Genomic DNA, 22,150 nt, shown 5'->3' with positions numbered 1-22,150 from the left:
TTAACTATGTCTCTAATATCTACTATAAGTTCCAAAAGGCTTTTAAGCGAAGAGAATAGTCCATCTACTCAGTCAAAGATGAAATTAAGGTATGACATGAAACGGCAATGATCTTTCTATATGTATATATAGTGTGTGTGTGTATATCCATAATATGTATAGTCAAGATCAAGATGGCCGCTATCGCTTAACCGGCTTGAAGCAGCTGTTCGATTTTTGTGCCGTTTTGGTGATATTTGTGCTTGTTGCATGTCTTCGTCTACGTTATTGTGTTCATTATGTATTGGCTGTTCAGTTCGTATGTGTTTCTTCAGCTCCTTGTTTTGGAAACGAAAAGAATTAGACTTTTTCTCAGCTGTCTTCCTCTACTGCTAGAACTTTACTTGTTTTTTAACAAACCGCTATCACGTGATATTCGCCAGTCAACCTGTTTGTGATATGATAGACCCTCATTAATTGCTTTAAATGACAACTCCTTGGCTCTCCACACTACATTGTGCTCTAGACTAAACGAACTGTGACTACACTCATCATTACCGAAATGCAAACAGAAGCGTAAAACGAAACGATATTTTTAAGCTGGCCGGCGTAGGACAGGAAGAATAATTCCAGTTATCTCCCTTATGCCCTTTTGGGCTCAACAATTTAAAAATTCGACCGTTAATTTAAATAACCTAATTCAAATCCCTATGAATTCGTCAACCTTTTTGTCAACTATGCAAGAGATACTTCTACGTATTGCATTATTCAATGCCCAATCAGTAAGACCACCGGAAAAGCGCACAGAAATAGTTAATTTTATGAACGACCAGAATATCGACGTCTTTTTCCTGATAGAAACATGACTAAAAACTCCAGGCGATGAGCCCAAGTGTGCGTTATCTAACAACCACTGGTTACTCCATCAAGCAGTTCCCCCGTAACTCTCGCGGAGGTGGAATTGTTGTCATCACAAAGAACGCCATGATCAAACGTCTTAACCACCCCACAACATTCAATTTCAACCACACATTTAGTCCAAACCACACTCACACTGGAGCAAAGATCAGTCCATTTTTTCTGCCTATACCGCCTTCCTCCTAGTAGAAAAAACAAGCTGACTGAATCTCTCTTTTTGGAGCAGTTTCCGAATCTCCTTGAGTGTGGAAATTCGATAGGTGGCAACCTGATTATTCTTGGAGATTTCAGCTTTCACTTTGACTGTCCCTGAAACCCAAACACTTCAAAACTCCTAAATTCCATCAACGTTTTCAACCTCAAACAGTCAGTTAACCAACCTTTCCATAAACATGGTCACAGTTTAGACTGGATTCTTCATAGACCAGATGATAACATTATACGGTCCTCCCTGGTATCCCATGAAATTGCATCACATCACCTCTGCATTATATGCCATCTTGACGTATTAGTCCCTAACCCTCCACCTTTATCTGCTACTAAGAGAAACCTCCGAATGATAAATAGAACCAGGCTAATGCATGACATCCAAGCAAACCTAACAACTTGCTTACCTCCTACAGCAGAACAACTCGATAACTGCCTGCGTTCATTGCTCGACAAACATGCCCTAGCTACCAAGTGCAGAGTATCAATTCAAAGGTGTTATACATGGTATAGCAGTGTTAGGGATCAGTTTCGCACTGTTAAAAGAGACCGCCGTAAAGCTGAGAGGCTTTGGCTTTCCACCAGACTCACTATTCATAAACAAATATATGAAGCCGCTAAGAAGAATTTCACAAATAGAGTCCATGCAGCGAAATCAGCCCACTACACTACTAACATCATGGAAAGTTTCAGCTGCAAAGAGCTCTTCGAGATCACTAACAAGCTAATGTTAAGGAACAAATCTACACCACTTCCAGCTACCTTCTCTCCAGTTGACCTTCCGGATGTGTTTGCAAATTTCTTCCGTGACAAAGTACAAACCATTAGAGATAAGCTTGACACCACAATTTCAATTGACTCGTCGTCACCATACAGTTGGGATAAAGAATTTTCGCGGCAACCATAGCATATTTGGAACCTGTCTCTATGGATTTTGTACGTAAAATCCCGATGAAGTGTGCACCTAAGTCATGTAAACTTAATCCAATTCCAACATCACTGCTGCTTGAGTGCTTAGATCCAGTATTGCCTTCACTAACTGATGTTATTAATACCTCTCTCTCATCAGGGCAATTCCCATCATTTTTGAAAACTGCCATTGTAAAGCCTCTGCTTAAGAAACCAACCCTAGACCATAAAGATTTAAAGACCTACCGCCCAGTTACTAATCTCCCATTCATATAAAAATATCTTAGAAAAGGTTGTTCTATCCCAGCGTGTATCTCATCTGAATTCAAACAGTCTTTTTAGCAAAGTAGAATCTGCATATCGCCCTTGCCACAGTACTGAAACTACCCTTCTAAAACTAGTTAATGACATTTTCTCTACTTTAGATAGCGGAAGATTACAGTCCTCACCCTTCTTGATTTGTCTGCAGCATTTGACACAATACACCATGATATATTACTTTACCGTCTCCAGCATGTATTTGGCATTCATGATACAGCCGTACTGTGGTTCAAGTTCTACTTGGTCAACAGGACACAAATTATGTCTGCAAATGAATACACTCCAACCCAGTTGATCTATGTTGTGGTGTTCCACAGGAGTCTGTTCTTGGAGCTGAGCTCTTTATTCTATACATTTAGCCGCTCTCAAGTGTCGTAGATCATCATCCAGTGTCTCACCAATTGTACGCTAATGACACCCAAATATACAAATCTAGACACCCAATTGAAGTTGATGCTACCATCCAAGGTGTACAGAGGTGCATTTCTGATATGAAATCGTGGATGACATGTAACAAGCTGCAGATGAATGATGACAAAACTGAGACCATTCTGGTCACAACACAAAGACTTTATCATTCACATGCTTTACATCAAACAATAAATATCAGCAACACAAACATTAAATTCACACAATACAAGATACTTACGTTCCTCTTCTGACAATCGTATACACATTATTCCATTTATGAAAACAAAGTCATATGAACAGCGTTCTTTTGCTTACCAGGGCCCAGCAACGTGGAGTGAATTGCTCACTGAATTTAGACACAAAGACACAGTTATCCCATTAAAGAGGGCTCTCAAAACTCACTTATTTCGACTGCAAGAACAAACTTAAAGACCTAATAATGTTTCCTACCTTAAATATTCTTAGCATGTTTTTTATATTTTCTATTTTCATTGTCCCCCTGCGGGTCCGGGGTTGTAGAATTGGCCCGACGTGCCTCGCTACGTGTCGTAAAAGGCGACTAAGTAGAGGCAACCTGTTTGCCGTGGGTTGCGTCCCGTGTCGGAGGAGGAAAGGATCCTGATAGTTGAGCAGAGGCTTTTCATGCAATACACTACTTTGGCCTCTACTTCTCTTAGACGGGTGGTCGGGATGGGCCCGGTTCCGACAAATCGGCTGGTCACGCCGAGCCCTAGGAAGTCTTTATTTACTTTCTCACCTTCTTTATCTGTCTCCTTGTATCACTCTTGATACCACCGTTGCCCCTATATTATATTCCTTTATCTTTCCCTTTTCCAAGTCTTAGAAGACTTCCTAGAAGGCGGTGGCTTAACGGGTCAATCGGGGGTAATTTTACCGACCTTAGAAATTGGCGACTTCAAGGTCAATCAAAGGTACTTTTATCAACTGAGTATGGCATCTGTGTATCTATGGCACTTGCAAAGTGTCCCCTTGTTGGGCTCCTTGGTGGGCGGGGAGCACGGGTGCTGAATTTTTAATCTAGCCATCATGGATAATTAAAAAAAATCAAAACAAGAGAACTAAACCTTTATCTGACTCTGACGACGAACCATGTGGTGTGGAGTCATTTCCACGCTTCATGGTCATAGAGTCAAAAGATGCCACGAAACCGCTTACCTCACTCTCTCCGTTCGTGATCGAGAAAACAATTACAGGTCTGATTGGAACACCAAAAAGCGTCAAAAAAAAAAATGAAATCGGGTTGCCTTCTTGTGGAATGTGAACGACGAGGTCAGACAGACAATATCAGGAAAATAAAAACTTTCTTCGATATTACAGTGACCTCATTCGCTCACATCACACTGAATACGTCAAAAGGCGTGATTCGCTGTCGTGACTTGGCTGGAGTCACCGACGCTGATATCATTGAAGGAATGAAAAATGAAGGTGTCACTGCAGTACGCAGAATACGCATTAAACGTAATAACAACCTACAGGACACCAACACTATTGTTCTCACCTTCAACAAGCCAACAGTACCCAAAGTGGTCAAAGTTCGCTTCTTGCAAGTGAAGGTTGAGATGTACATTCTCAACACCCTTCGATGTTATAAGTGTCAAAAATACGGCCATCACGAAGACCGCTGCTCTAATACCCAAATGTGTGGCCGATGCGGAGAAAATTCTCATCAGGAAGCTGACTGTAGAACAACTCCGCACTGTGTCAACTGTGGAAAAGAGCACCACGCAAATTCCAAGGATTGCGATACCTGGAAACAGGAGAAGGAAATTCAGAGGGTAAAGTACACAAATAATATTCCCTATGCAGAAGCCAGAAAACTTGTACAGGCGAAAACAGCCCATCCTGGCCCATCCTTCTCCGCTGTATTGAAGAGCAATCCTAAAACAACGAAGGACGCTCAAACACAAACAGAAGCACCCGATTCAACACGAAGCTCAAACACCCCTCATTACCAATCACAGAAAAACACGGCATCTACACAAACTACTTTCAGCAATAACCAACAACCGAAATCACCAAAAAACAAAAACAAATCTCATGGAAACAGACAACAAAAGGGGTCAGACGACCCCATCAAATTATATAACAGGTTTGGAGACATTGAGAGCATGGATGCAGAAGAATCTGCTCTATGCGCTCAAGGTAGCTCCAGACCTAACAACAAAAAATTCACCCCCGTACTTCCTCCAGAGACATAACCAAACAAATTCCCTCTGCGAAAGGTCTAACCTAGCTCCACAATCTTTTATTTAAATTTATAATGAAAAACACTATCATACAATGGAATTGTCGAGGACTTAAAGCAAATTACAATGATATTCTCCTGCTTTTAAACGAACATGATCCTGCGGTACTATGCCTTCAAGAAACATTCTTGAAAGATACTGATAATATCACATTTAAAAACTACTCCCTGTTTAACACCTGCTCTCCAAATGTTGATAGGGCATCAGGAGGAGTTTCTGTTATTGTGAACAACAGAGCTCCTCATAGCTTCATTCATTTAAACACCAATTTACAAGCCATTGCTGTAACCGTCACTCTACATCGAGTGATTACATTTTGCTCTATTTATTTACCACCAAACACTAACCTAGTACCAAACGAACTCGACAATCTTGTTCAACAGCTTCCCGCACCCTTTGTTTTACTCGGGGATTTTAATGCCCATAACATTTTATGGGGATCAAATCATATAAATGACAGACGTCACAAAGTTGAAGACTTTATTTCTAGACACGATCTGTGTCTATATAATACCAAAACACCTACATATTTACACCCAGGTACGGGTGCATACACATGCATCGATTTGACAATTTGTTCTCCTTCGCTGCTTTTGGACTATGAATGGAAGGTCGCTGATGACCTTCACAGCAGCGATCACTTCCCAATCTCCCTTGAAAATCAAAACTCTACAACTGATGACGTAATTCCACAATGGAATTTAAAGAAGGCCGACTGGGTCAAGTTCGAAACACTCTGTAAAACTAGGCTGAATGAGGATACAGTTTTCAATGTTAACGAACCCATTCAGCATTTTACATCTATTTTAACCGACATTGCAGAAGAATCTATCCCCAAGTCCTCGCCGTATTGTAAAAGAACCCTAAAACCTTGGCTCATTAAGGAATGTAAGGAAGCCACACGGCAACGCCGAGAAGCCTTGAAAAAAATTAACAATCATCCGACGCCCGAGAATTTAAGTAAATATCGTATTCTCCGGGCCAAAGCTCGCCGCACAATAAAAGAAAGTAAACGAGCATCATGGATGAAATATGTTTCCTCTATAAACTCTCGTTCCTCAATTAGGAAAGTTTGGGACACGATCTGCAAAATAAACGGAAAGAGAAAACACAATTCTTTCCGACATCTGAAAGTGAACAATAACAATTTTAGCTCAAAACGTGACATAGCAAATGTTCTTGCTGATACATTCTCTAAATATTCCTCATCATCTAATTATTCCGAAGCCTTCCAAAAATTGAAAACTCAAAAAGAAAAGTCACGTTTAAAATTCACATCCAACAACTCGGAAAGTACAACCAACTGTTTTCACTATCAGAACTTATGGAGGCTTTAGACAAGGCCCATGATACTTCCGCTGGGCCTGACAAAATACATTACCAGTTTCTAAAACATCTTCCAGAATCATCATTAACATCTCTTTTGAAACTCTTCAATGATTTATGGATTACTGGTAACCTTCCTAAAACATGGAAAGAAGCAACAGTAATACCACTTCCCAAACCCGGTAAAGATAGCGAAGATCCTACCAACTATCGACCTATTGCACTCACAAGCTGCATATGCAAAACAATGGAACGAATGATCAATTCTCGGCTTGTATGGTACCTGGAAACCAACAATTTAATATCTCCTTTCCAAAGTGGCTTTCGTTATGGACGGAGCACCAACGACCATCTGGTTAGACTAGAAACATTCATTCGCGATGCATTTATCAAGAAAGAACATTTAGTAGCAGTTTTCTTTGATTTAGGAAAGGCCTATGACACAACTTGGAAGTACGGGATACTAAAAGACCTGCACGATCTAGGTCTAAAAGGCCGTCTGCCCTCTTTCATATCCAACTTCCTCTCCGACAGAGAATTCAAGGTACGAGTGGGCTCTACCCTCTCAGATTTGCACGAGAAAGAGATGGGTATGCCCCAGGGCAGTATTTTATATGTGACACTTTTCAATATCAAAATGAATAACATCACCAAGTGTTTGACTCCTGGTGTGGATTGTTCACTATATGTTGATGATTTTCTCATATGTTATCGGTCAAAGCACATGCAAACAATTGAAAGACAACTACAGCAAAATATCAACAAGATTCAAAATTGGGCTAGTACGAACGGCTTCAAATTCTCGAAATCAAAACCGGTATGCATGCATTTATGTCAATTACAACGACACCACGGTGAACCTAAACTCACGCTGCACGGAACACTTATTCCAATTGTTGAGGAAACAAAAGTTTTGGGTATTATCTTTGACAGAAAACTGACTTTTATTCCACACCTAAAAAACTTGAAAGCCAAATGCTTAAAAGCACTTGACCTACTTAAAGTAGTAGCGCACACTGACTGGGGTGCTGATAGAAAAGTCATCCTGAATTTATATAGAACGTTTATTCGCTCCAAACTAGACTATGGTTGCGTTGTGTATGGTTCAGCCCGAAGTCATATCTTAAAATGCTTGATCCAATTCATCATCAGGGAATAAGACTGGCTCTGGGAGCATTTAAAACATCCCCGTGTGAAAGCCTTCTAGCTGAGGCGAATGAACCACCGTTATTGCATCGTAGAGAAATGCTTTCCGCACAGTATGCTCTCAAATTAAAATCAAACCCTCTGAATCCTGCTTTTTCGGCTGTTTTTCAACCCAAATACAAAACTTTATACGAAAATAAACCAAACGTCATACCTTCCTTTGGCATTAGAATATCATCCAGCCTTGACACTACAAATATAGATCTTTCTAAAATTCAGAAAACGTCTATCTCCTAAACACCACCCTGGCTAATTAAACAACCAAAAGTTCTTTTTACGATACACGAGGGGAAAAAATCGGAGACAAACCCTTCTGTCTTCCACAACTCTTACCATGAACTCCTCACCGAATTTAAAAACTACACCAGAATTTATACAGATGGATCAAAGGATGAGGAAAAGGCTGCTGCAGCCTTTGTTTGTGGAAATCACACAACGCCAGTTCGCTTACCAAATGGAGCATCAATTTTTACAGCCGAAATCAGAGCAATAGATCTTGCTCTGCAACATACAGAAAAGAACCATATTTTAAACAGTATCATCTTCTCCAACTCGCTATCAGTACTCCAGTCACTACCCAATAGAAAACTGGAGAACCCATTATTAAAAAACATACTCTTCAAAAATACCGAGCTGAGTGTCTCCCACAATATAATATACTGTTGGTTACCTAGCCACATTGGCATTAAAGGTAACGAAAAAGCAGATCGCGCTGCTAAAATGGCCCTTACTCAAGAACCATCTGATTTTAAAATACCATATACTGATTTTAAACCTTGTATCAGAAAGTTCTTTCGTCAGAAGTGGCAGGCGTCATGGAATGATGCCGTGAATAACAAACTTCATGCAATCAAGCCAACTCTAGGAGAATAGACTCCTTCCTACAGAACCATTCGTAGGGAGGAGATAGTCATTGCAAGAATCCGAATTGGTCATACTTATATCACCCACACCCACATAGTAAAAGGTGAAGACCCACCAGAGTGCGTTTCTTGCAATGAACCATTCACTGTCAAGCACTTTATGATAGAGTGCTTTGACCTACAACCTACGCGCAATCGTTATTACATTGTGCATGACATGAAAGAACTTTTTGATACTGTAAACATCATTCGTATTATAGAGTTCCTGAAAGCCGTAAATATTTACTCTAAACTCTGAATTTTATGCTATCACCTTGTGCAGTTTTATGCAATATATATACCGTCCCATTTTAATACCTTTTCATCTTTTTCATTAACATAAAACATTTACATCTCCCGTTGATCGGGAAGCTTTATTTAGCACCGTTACCATCTTATTAATTTCAACCATTTGTTCTTTTATATCGCTGGTCGATATAGGACCTTTTATAAGTTTAAAAAGATTATACAAATAACACTTTGTTTGGCGCTAAATAGCCTAACAGTGCTGATGTGCCGTTAAAAATGAATGAATCAATCAATCGATCAATCAATCTGATTTCGCTTACTGAATGAAAAATTTCGTAATTCCATAATGAATCATTTTAATGCTTCTTGGAAGATATATATTGGCTGTATCGATTTATTATTTTAATTTTATATAAATCGTTGGAACTACGGTTTGCAACAGTTATTCAAAGAAAATTATGGTATATTAATAGCTGTTTTATATTCACATATCGAAGGGTACTTTGGACTTATATCTCCATTAGGATTTACCGTGAATTCGGTTAAAGCATGTTTATTTAAAATATACTGATTCTTACCTAGGTTTGGTAGAATAGCACATTACTTTGTCCATTCGAAATACCATTAGAACGTATTCGGATTATTTTCAACCCTTTTATTTGATAGAACTTTTAAGACTATTTTAGGAAATCATTAACCGCTATAACTTAATATTTTTATGTCATGGAAGAAAACTTCCTTGATTTGCCGGGGGGTTTTCATACGCACAGAACAAAATCATATGTCATAAATTCACGAATTACAAGTCCCACTACCTTTGATTTGAGTAGAATGCCCTACAAATATAAAAATGTAAATATCCGGATTTATTAGGCTTTCTTCCTTGAATGTTAAATGCTGAGGATACGCAACACTTCATGTATTTATCAAAGATATTTCATTCACAGTGAAAGTAAAAAACTATACTCGCAAACGGAATCTGTGTAGGTAAGACAAGCTGTCTTTAATTTTTATAGAATCTATTTAAAGAAATAGATACTAAAAGTAAATTCATTTTTCAATATAGATTATAAATAACCATAATTATAACTATTATATATGTCTGAAAGTATCCAAACCGTGAATTCATAAATCCAGCCATGAAGTGGAGTGAAACTCTAGACATATAGATTTCACGGTTGCATGGGAAACTGCTTTTAATGTATTACATATGTTTTAAGGTATAGTCGTTTGTATTCGCCTACTATAGATATATTCACTATAATTCCCGTTCTTATTCTGCCAAATTATAAGTATAAGATAACATACTATAATTGTATCATATGACCTTTGCTCCCTATTCTGCCCAAATATTGGTGCAGAAGCATAGAGTTCTAAGTAGACCACATGAGTAATAATTTATCATAAATAATACAACTCATACGTTCAGTATCTGACACTATATATTTTTAGTTCTTGAAGTACGCTGAGAAATATAAGGCCAAGTAAGTAAATGTTCAAAGTTGTTAATCAATATAGTTTATTACATAATTCTGAATCTGAGCTGTAAGTAGGTATAAGTCACGCTTTGAATAATAAAGTACTACTTCTTGAATTTAAACCAAGCTGTGTTTTCATACAGATGCATTGAACAATTATAAACTTGAAGTTACGTCTGAGCTATTTCGCTGAGTCTACTTGACTAGAGTTGTTGTATATGTATGGTCATGTTATACTAAACTCAAGACATGATACAAAACAGAACGATACAGAGATCACAATAAGGGGAGACAACGCAGAGCACATTTCCTATTTTCCACAATACAATAGCGGAAAATGGAAATCTGACATTTGATTTCGTTAGGAAAGCTTCTGTTGGAGAAAAATAAAATATATAAAGGAAGTAAGACCTTTTAATCAACGGGCTCCTAAAAAAATCATAAACATCGGTGTTTATTATGTCGGGTTCCAAAGTTTTTGCATTCCAAAATATCAAAATTGAAAATATGCCATAATAGTACAGTATTTTTCTGGACCATAAGAATCAACAGATATCTAGAAGAAAGAAACAGTTCCTTGCTAGTCATACATGTACTGAAAGCATGGGTTCACTCCAGATTGAAAGCTAAAGTACATGGTAGGATCCAACTGTGCATTACTACAGGGGTTGATGTCATTGCTTGAATTTTACATATCTGCCATACATGTAATTTAACAATAAACAGGGGAAGAAACTTCTCTTCTCGAGAATTCTATTTAAGAATCACCGCTGATATTTCAAGCTACACATCACATAGTGTGTTAAATTCGGTTCCGATGTTTAGTTCAAGCATTCAACTTTGTATGCCTACATTAAGCTGACGTACTATCATACTGTCATAATAGCATACATTATTTAAGCCATCCCCTCGACATGGCCATGATTGCACCTGCTTAATATGGAAATGAAGTGCGCGTAATGGAATACTACCCCCATAATAAACGTCATTTTCTACATTACAGTTCAAGAACATAATATTGCAGTTTAGCTTACAAACATTTGTAGTATTTTGTGCTAGATATTAAATAGTTCAGGTTTATTACATTTTTGAAACAAAACTTGTACAGGTTTCTTGTTGGATTGAATTATTCGCAAACACATTTAACCTTTGTGTAATCAACTCAGCTATTTTTGTACATGGCTCTATTTTTTTCTTCACTCTATTTCAAATGTCAGTGTATGTGTTAGATATGCATGAGTTTTTAAAACAAATGCTCGTGTTTTAGTTTTCTTCATAATATTGAAATTGCATGCTAGTGTTTCCTGAGCGTGGGCTATACGAATTACCCACATTTTTATTACAAATGTTTAGCTTCAATGTATGATGTTACATACTTTGTTAATTTTCAACAGCTGGGTTTGCTTACTTCTTTACTTTCATACTTATTTTCTTAACAAATTTATATTTCATCTGCACCTATTAGAATAAAATACTAGGTTGTATTGGAAAGGCTGACATATTTGAATGTTTGAGACACTGGCTTGCATAGAATCCGCCAGCGGTCAATAAAAAAAAAGCAAAACAATTCAAACAATTTATAATAGGTGCCAGAAAATCTTATTTACTTGAGATTGTAAACGCGTTCTAACAAAACCACCGTTAGAACTGAGGATGAAAACACCGTTGTCGCTGTGAAAAAGACTTGCATATACCATTGCTACTGCATCTGCTGAGCATTTTAGGGACCCACCACAGTAACAACAAGTGCTAACGTACAGATGATTGGCAGCTGTTAGCAAATATTATTTCTGAAGTTCTTCGGCGGTGTTAGATAATTCTGGCCATTCTGGAGTTAAAGCATATAGTGTCCTTAATACGCATGTCTACGTGTCACCTAATTGTTACAATGATCAATTTAAAATGAAAGCATCGTAGATTTACTGCGGTTCCCTAAAAATCTTAAAACTTAACGACACCAGTACCATTGATTATGAAATCGACAAAGTTATTGAAAAGATTGTAGAGACGTTCGAGGAATATGCCAATGAACGATCAGGATGGACTATTAACAAATGTACTGCAGTCGAGGTACATCTCTCAGCATATCAAACGTTTCGTGGATCCATATACATACCAATACCAAGTTCAGTGATATACTTAAAGACGTTTGATAGCACATATTTTGAATGGGTAATTTTGTTAGGGTTATATCTGGCTAGTGAGACCCAAGACACAATATGAAAATACCGGCAATTTTCTTTACAGATTACTAAGGCAAAACTGAACCAATTTGAAGTATTTAACACAAATTTCGTTATTTTAATTTGTTTCCTAATGATAAAGAATTTATTAGCTTGGAATAACATGGGCAATGTATGAGAACCTTGCCCATTAATAAAGAATCTTGCTCGGTCGCTTAATACACATCAATAATAACCGTAAGAAATATCCATGTAGACGAAGTACTTAGCACTCAGCAACTTCAATGTGGGAAGGACATGGTAAAGGTGTTTTCTAAATTATTCTAGTTTAATGCCAACATGATTCACCTGCTGACTCGTGACAACATACGTGAGTATCCGACAGCTACTCATTCCAGGATTTGCGATCGATTATTTATCATCAAATTAAGCTCTTCCGTCGATGGAACTGACAGTTCCAGTTCCGATTTAAAAGACTGTGACAACTGCCACCTCAATGGCACGCATACAGGAGCCGCACAAAACGTATGCAATTAATGGCTGAGCATTTACCCAAAGAAAACAGAATTACCTACAGTGTTTCATAACTTGCTTCAGCATGACAGCAATATAATAATGCAAATAGGAAACAAGGCATAGAAATCTCAAATAATCATCATCAGCAACAACATGGAAAAATACATGACTTTTAGGCTAGGATAGTTTCAGTTCGTCGATTCGTTACAGTGTATGAATTTGTCGTTGAAGAATTTAGTGGACAATCTAGCGACGGACAACTTCGCAATCAATCGTCCATACCGGCAAACTTATACGGATTTGGAGACGAAAAAGGATATGTATCCATGCAAGTACATGATTGGTATGCATATGTATACTTCTTGCAAATCCTGATACATGATTCTACTTAATTTTCGTATTTTTTATTCATGGCTGTAAATAATACAGAATATCATTATTTAGATTTTGCGTACGTGACACGAGTTTGATAAGAACATAATATTACATAGGATATATAAGTAGGTATGTGCTGACACTTGTTAATAATAATCTTTATAATATAACTTAATAACGACTTTGGCTTAATTATTCATTGGTTGATGTGGTTTCGACGATTCTAGACGATTAAAGTAACTTTCCATTGGTAGGGCTAGGTCACATGCATAGGCAAGTTTGGGGCAAAATGACTAGTAAGATCCGTCACGTTTGAAAATGCAGTTGCAATAAAAGTTGTGGTTTTGGAGTCATCCTAATTTATTATGTTCCTCTTGTAGGTCTATAGACCTGTTTTATGTTGAACTTAGATATTATTACTGTTCATTCAAAATAGAAAGTGCTCTTTATCTGGACTGTAATATAATTCTGGAACTGTTGTAAATTATTCAAATGATTCTGTAACACGCTATCTTTACAACGTCACGATTTTTTGCGGACCAATGCATTTTCGGTTTTGATTCTTTAGCGTTTTCATTGAACTTTATCCAGATTATGCAGGATTCACTTTATAATAATGTAATATCCATTTATAAATTTGATAATTAATTTCCTTGTGTAATTTTACAAACGTGCTTGCTTCTTCTTTTTTGTGGTACTTAGTTTATGACCATACAGTGTTAACACTGAGTGACTGGGATAAATTTGCAGCATCTCAGTTACCACTGGTCGGTGTGTTTTATTTATTGCTGTCACGTGAAGGCATTCAGACAAAACATACAAGCACGCAAGCAAGCATTTGATCGCTGAAACTTTGGCAACTACCCCGATCTGTATCTCTCCATCAAAGTATTGTTACTCGTTACCGGTGGGTGGATTTCATTGGAGTTATCCAACCTACATTGACGTGCATAAACTAGTAAACGATTACAACATCAACAATGACATCTGATACCACTTTAAGGTTGATCTAGAATAAGACGAACATTTACACGAGAAGTAAAACCATTATATGATGGCCCCTGGATCGTTGACATTGCCCTGTGCGTAGTTGTCCGCGTATTCGTATGCGAACGTTGAAGAATCTGCGAGCAAATTTACTGAATGCACCAAACTGGTACTATGTCTTAGGATTAAACTAAAATATGCACCTTTGGCTGTATTTGTAATTGGGTATGATTGTAACCAAGATTCATCGAGTGCTTGAACTTTACCAGCACGCTTGGATGGCTACGTAAATCCAGAGAAACCCGGATCAAAGAATTAACGCCATGAAAGTGTTCTAGAAGTACTTTTCCCAGTTCATGAACGATTCAATGTTAGTAAAATACATAGAGAATCTACGTAAACGAATTTGATTCGACCTTGTGAGTGATAGTGAACAAGGTAGATTTCGAAGGCTTATCGCTGACCTGGACTTTAAATGTAGGACATTTTTATGGTGGACTTGTTGCTTTTCACAGGGAGAAATTAAAACTCAAGCTGACAAACGCAATCTTAGCTGGCACGTCCGTATTGGGCTTGTCGATGCTGCTTATGGGTGGGTTTTTACTATGACAATATCAAACCATGTAACCAAGATCGGGTCAAGATGTTGTGCACGGACATTGACACACTGCTGATGCACACTACCACCAACAATGTGTACGCGGACATGGCACAACCATGTTTGGTCAAGGAATTCGATACCAAATTATCCAGGACTATCCATTGTTATTAACAATAATAATAAGCTGTTGGCAAGTAAGTTCAATATTGTTTGCTTGGGTAAACGAATCGAAGAGTATGTGGGACTGCAGCTATGATTTACTTAATCATGTTGGACAACACGCCTCTGTAACTAAAAAGATAGTGAAGGGTGCTTCAGATGGTTTTTGTCTGCCAAATGATCTCTGGCACGATGTGTATGTAGAAATGTTTCGAGACCGAAGTGAATTCGCACACACGGCAAATATGATACGATGTAAGAAACATCGCATTGATACACTAAAGTGAGTTTGTTCCCACTTGATACTAATCGATCGATACTCGAAGATCGATTCGCCAGTCACGAGTTTGGCCATTATCCTAGCCTGAAAGACACGATCACTAATACAAATGTTGATGGCAGTTACTTAATTGCTGGCACAACGTACAATACCTCTTGTACAAATACTCGGCCTGGAAATCTTTGTTTCATCAGGCTACGGTTCCAAACGATACAGTGTTGTTTTCCTTTCCGATATCGTAAATACATCGACGAAGTCAGTACCATCATGATGTCCTCCTTCTAAATCTCCTTCAATATGAACAAACCTGTCTCCCAGTGATTGTAACTTTGTCAGCTGTGAAATAAGTTTGTGAATAAAGGTGACACTTTTTTCAAATTGCATTCGCTGCCTTTCAACCAAAAGTGCGTGTGCTTTTATTGTTCAATGCTGATATGACCAATGAAAGACGTGTTACCCATTTCTGAGAACGCTTGGTTTCGTTAGCATTACTGATGACTAAATAACCGCTCTGCAAGAAAGCTATAAAATCGTTTCACACTAACTTGGTCACGATCAATTTTGACACGTACAAAACGAAACCGCACACGGTGCTTAGTAATTGGCTCAAATAATTCTTTGCTAAGACCCACTTGTGAAAACTGAATGATCCACGTGCATAAAAGCAATCCTGTGTGTCAGCGACACTTGCACAATCTTTCGACATCAACGTTTTTGCTTATTTTTATCTGCTGGCCACATCGACAAAAGTCCACACATATTTGTAAGTATGCAACCAACTTTGTAAATCAACGACACCATCGTGTGAAGAAACGACAACTCAGTGTGATGAACCTTATTTGTTCGTCAAACCAACCACATGAATGTTTTCTTCGCAAATGTGGGTACATTTGCCACTGCTTATTTGGCCAACCATTTTCGAGCGACCCTACGAGTGACCTCTGTTTATTTACTAATTTTTCACGGCGGCCTCAATTCTCCAACATCCATTAGGACTGTAGAATAATTCGGACAATATTCCGCTTTTGTGTCGCTACACTAATCGCTGAACAAGATGCAGTGCGAGTCTTTGATATCAACTGATTTTAGTGATTCTAAGATAAGTGACTCCAGCGCTACTAAAAACTATTACACTGCCATGAAAAGAAAATATGCCCCATACTATGCCCCATGGCAAACGTTTTAAAGATATCGCTCAGCAATGGTTGTCAAAATCAATGCTTGCAAATCTGGCAATGGGGAGTCGATTACGGTTAGGGTGTGAGTGGTCAAAGCCATCGAAATCGTCACGTAAAGTAATAGTCGAAATCAATGCTGTATATGTGGAAACTAAAACTTCACTCAGGCTCGATGCAAACATATATCGGATCATGCATTTGGCATCGGTATGCCTGTGGTAATGGATCAAAGTAAAAGGGATTTTCATTATTACTCTATACCGACCAGGACCCAAAACACTCTAAAATAGATTTGCAAGTGCAGGACACATCTAGCTTTTTCATTCCATGTGAGGTGTTCTTGAAATTAGAAGGAAATCTTATGTCAATTATATGCTGATACTTAAGTGGGCTTTATCAACAACGGTATAATGGCGTTGTTTAACTATGCACGTTATTCTCTTGATGGAAACATAATTAAATCAACTTCCGACAACGTCGATGTTGCCACTATGATTTTTGGACTTGCCAGATACAGAAATGACTACACTAGAACTGGTCCAGCCGTGATGTTTGTCATGGATATTCCTGCTCTTGCAGATTATAGACCAACTATAATTAGACGAGTTCGAAATTTGGCTGGTGATGGTGATATAGCGTAGGAATATACCGTGTGCGATTCCCTTCAGTCACATATATGGCATTCACAGACATATTCTCGTGGTTATTTTTGGAGCTAAAGACACAGTCAATGCTTCCTAGTAACGCACATGATCCGACCCGACCTACAAGAGGTGCTGCATGTAAAGTTGTATTAGAATCGCTGACATTGTGGATGTATGTGTTAGCCCCTTCTCTGACTAAATAATCATCTTTGTTATCGTTTAGGCAGTCTGGACCACATGAGAGCTGTAGAGTTTCAAACATACCGCTGATGCACACCCATCATCTAGTATAGCGGGACAATTTACTTAACAAATAAGTATTCAGCATGGTCTTAATTGCACCAAACCATGTGTTCCTGGCTATTCAAATATAAATCTAGATGACAGTCGAGAGCATAAAAAAATAGTTGACATCTTATGAGTTGCTGAAGTTGCTTTTGAGGTCAAACAACCATCTGGAGCCTTCTGAATAAATTCAGCCTAACTAAGCAGTAGGCACTCTTCATATTGGCGTGAATATCACAATTTGTGGTTGTACATGGACCGGCATCGAAACATCCACACTGGTCTGCATTGTTCCCAGAAAGATTGTTTACATTCCACACGATGTATTAACTTCATTGGAACACCTGGAAGTCTTCCGTTGCTGATATGTATTTTTAGTCACGTATAGCCATCCGCTGTTAATTACAGATGTTATTCTCTGATAATGTTTGACAACAATCCGTTTTTGGAGGGTGCTGGTGGTCAAATTGAGGGTGGCCTTAATAATACAAATTGTCAAGAATATGGAACGCAATGAAAAATTAGTGTTGGGTTAAATTGAAACTTTCTCTGGAAATGTTACCTGCAAATACCGCAGTACGGTTGACCCAAACATGTTTCGCTCAGCTTAAGGCGACCAAACAAAACAATATATAGGAGACAATAACATTACACAGGTCAGTGGTAATATAAATACAAAAGACTGGTGAAATATTTCCATTCTTTGCAGCGATTCCAACGTTTTTGGCAGCAGCATCTGCAACAGTTGTAAATGGTGTCCATAGTTATAGGTTCAATACAAAATAAAAGGACCTCTGATTACCAGGAAAAAGTCGCTCAATACTATCTGACAGACGTCTTAGAGTATCCGGTCGTAGACGAATAGAATCCACTGATTAATATTGGTTTACTTTCGATAGCAAAATCAATGATACATCGCCGTAGTGTCTGAATGTAAATTGAACATACATTGATGGTGTCACATACACATGAGAGCGGTATTGGGAACCTGGATTTGACAACGAAACCTGAACTCATTGGGTTTTATACGTGATAACACCCCAGCATCGTTTGTATTTTGACCCGTATGGACTTGCACCATCAGTTGAAGTTGTTCATTATTTCACCAGGCACGGACTACAACCACTCTTGTATTCTACAGTAACCTGTACAAAGGCGGTTTTATTGTCCTATTTCCGGTATTCTTGTCGTTGAAGCAGGAGTGCGCTGTAGCGTTCACCAACACCGCAGGCACTTATAGATTTCAGGTAAAAGTATGTTTGTTATCATAACAGCTGAATATTAACATTTACGGACGTTACTATGACACGATATTGATGTGGATCTAAGCCAATTTGTCTGAGACAGAAGATTTGTCAGGGTTTGCTAGATGTGTTTTTGTTGGGGTTCATCGAGGTGAGCTGGTAATTTTTTTCAAGATTAAAATAGAAAACTGCAAACGTTTATTGTTGACATTTAAGATATTATTGTCAAATAATTTAAATGAACCTGACTGAAATAACTGAAATCGTGAAATCAGAAATGCTGATATGTCGATTGCGTTTATCAAAGACTATGTCGATAAAGCCAATCATGGGATGACATAAAACGTGGATGAACAGCCCGAACCAACAAGCGGAGTAACTAGATGAGCCAGATTAAGTGATTATTAATCTAATAAGAAGATTCAAAGTCTGACACAACCTTATTAAACGGTTTACCTGTTTTACGTAATGTACAAATCGCTTTATTAGACCTCAGATTTACATTTTAAGGTGCATGAGTGTCGATCATACTTTTTTAATCATAACTAGACGTAAAGGTTCGGGAGGGCAACATAAACTTCATTTCGAAGCACTCCTAGTGTTCGTGTTTAATATTAGTTTTATCGCGATATATGTAATGGATTCTGACGTAATGATGAGGTATCGGAATCTGTCGACGGGGTGTTGGACAAGCGGAAGCGGATGCTAACATTGATATGAGGTTGCATAATTTATCGACGAGGTGTTCGGTCAGGTGGCAGCGGAAGGTAAATTCGATGTCAATTTTGTTCCACTTGTCCTTGAATATTTACGTCAAGGTGATGTAAATAAACAGGAACTGTCAAGGGTCAGGTATAGATTGCTCCTTGGAATCACCATGATGTACCAATGTTAACTCCATGTCAGCTTAAAATCACAGAATGTGCGCGTGAAGATGCCTAGGCATTGCTGCACAACCAGGTGAGAAAACAGTTTCTACAAAGGCGACTTGGCATTCACCGATGCATCCACCACAGTTAAAATGACCACCAAATATTGTACACTAACCCTGACTCAGTTAATAAAGGATAGATCGGGAAGGTTATCGAAGAGAATGCATTTGTTCGGGTAACAGTTATTGGGCAAAGACAATCGTTATAGGCAAAATGTAACCATGTAATTCGGTAATGAAAATTTAGTCCATTATAATTCGAAATGCTTGTTATAACCAACTTTGAAATGTCACAATAGAACCGGCACAAAAGAAAGTACAGTACCACATTCACAACTTAATGGAGCCTAGAATAGAATATATTATACGTGAAAAATTCATAGACCGTATTTTTTCAAAGTTGACATGCAGGTAATTCTTCTTTTTCTGAATGCACTGATATAACATGCTTGTACCGTTTGCAAAGCATATTCGAAGATTCTAAATGTTACATAGCGTCACTAAACATCAAGAGGATGCCAAACATAGTATTTCTCCATTAATAAAATTGAAGACTCTTGAAACACAAATTTGTAATAATGTGTATATGTGTTTGTGTGTTTGATTTTATTCACATTGCAGGAATAAAGCAGGGTGCCTATTACATCGTTGGTCCATAATAACTTATTATCCTTATCCTACAAATGGCCATTATTGTGATGCAGCATGGTAATATGTATACTTACAAAACTTCTGTCCTGGAAACAGATCCCATTGTAATGATTACAGACCTCGATGGTACACTCGATGGCTATGTCGTTCACAAGGGGAAAGTGAAACGCATAGAGTGTTGCCTTGACACAAAAAAATCCATAGCATTTGGCCTCCAAATTACTTAAATTGTTGAAATTTTGATCAAAGCCTGTCATCATCGTGTCGTCTGTTACCTTTCTAAAAAATGATAAAAAGGAGGCATACTACTTGTATCATAAAACAACATGATATCGCATCAATATGTCTCAGACAATTGGAGCACCTCAGAATCAAAATTAATTCTCTATTGTCATAGTGTAAGAAAGACAAATCCGTTTTGTTGAAGCCTTGCTCAATACTTTTAAAAATGATTTATATAAATAGCATTTTCTTTCTGCATTGATTGCGACCTGTAATCACATTGAACTAATCACATTATATGAGCTTCAGCTGCTGCTCGTAGCTAAACTAACGAAGTTACATGTCCACAATACGATGTTTTATATGAAGACCATGTTAAATTTTCAGTTAATAGATTACTTCTTCTTTTTTATTATTTTATTTAAGCGTATCGTTGTACATAACTTTGTGCCAGATGGCCAAATAACTGTCACAATTATTCATCTAGTGTAAAGAACATTTTGTTATCATGAGGGTCAAAGATATTGCTTTTATGACAATGAGTTCTAACATATTGATTATATTGTACTACAACGAAGTTATGTTTAGTTTTTAAAATAAATATTCAACATACTTATGCTGTATTCCTTTAAGGAAGCTGTCCACTATTATGTAAAACATAACGGCCCTGTGTTTGAATGTTTTAGATTCTAGTATGGCATTTGAGGATGGCAATAATTAGATACTATTTTTAAGCCCGTCTACAGAGTTGATATGTTAATGAACTTGTTCGGCAAACAATTTCCCTATGTGCGTTGGGACGTCTAGTATCAAGCTCCTGCCTTGTAACCAATGTGGTGAGGCAGGACAATGTTCTTTGCTCTTTGTTAGTTAATATATAATCAGATAAATAAACCATAAACTTGATCATGTGGTTACATTTGACACTAAAGTGTCTTTTCTCAATAGATTTACTTTTTCTGATAATATGACAATGATATGTCCTTCTATCACATGATGAATGCAATTATTAAAGATCTGTGAAGAAGAAAAAGCACTTGATAATGACATAACGTTGAATACACAGACATTGGTATGAACTGTATCTAAATCAGCTATTAACATCTCCTTCTTTTCATTTTGACGGCCATGTTTATACTTATGTCAATAGTTAAACGTATTTTTTCCATATTTTAAAATTCAACCGGATGAGGATGAAGAGTACACATGTTTGTGCACCCTATCAAACATGTCACTTTGCAAATTTAGAAATTATTCTTTTAATATCAAAATGAGGTCATTAAATTATTATTTCTCAGCCATTTATTGCGACCTTCTGTGGACAAAATATACTGAATGTGTGAATAGAAAAGTAGGTATTGTTTAGTATAATAGTCTTTGCTTCAATAGTCAAACTAGCTAAAGGGATCACCTTGCGAATCCAACATAATATGATGTTTTAATCATTTATTTACAAATCTTATGTTCCAACTTTCGACAGAAACCTGTTGATTCACTGATCTCAACTCTGCATAATTCGTTAGCATGAAAAAGTGATCGGGTTTATCAGTTCGAGAGAGAAATTGCATGGCTCATAATGTGATGAAAATTGAATATCATCTAGTTTGGATGGTATCCAACGACGTTTAGGGCAAACATCTCTCAAGATTCTGTATTATTTATATGATTTCAGATATAACATCGGCATTTGGGCTTTCAGCCTTCGAAGATGAAACAGTGTC

General features: G+C 37.6%; 1 protein-coding gene across 1 annotated transcript in view; it reads right to left on the bottom strand.

Annotated features, from left to right (window-relative positions):
* LOC149796058 (uncharacterized) overlaps nt 1–22,150 on the bottom strand; it is a 159,205-nt gene that overhangs the window by 22,268 nt on the left and 114,787 nt on the right. The window contains exon 8 of the mRNA XM_089964167.1: nt 20,282–20,486. Within this exon, the coding sequence (XP_089820293.1) occupies nt 20,282–20,486 (205 nt within the window). The remainder of the gene's footprint in view (nt 1–20,281; nt 20,487–22,150) is intronic.

Source organism: Sinohyriopsis cumingii, chromosome 7, assembly GCF_028554795.1.
Source record: "Sinohyriopsis cumingii isolate HCF-2022 chromosome 7, ASM2855479v2, whole genome shotgun sequence".
Lineage (NCBI taxonomy): Eukaryota > Metazoa > Mollusca > Bivalvia > Unionida > Unionidae > Sinohyriopsis > Sinohyriopsis cumingii.
The sequence above is the reverse complement of the archived record's forward strand: the minus strand, read 5'-3'. Positions and strand labels throughout refer to the sequence as shown.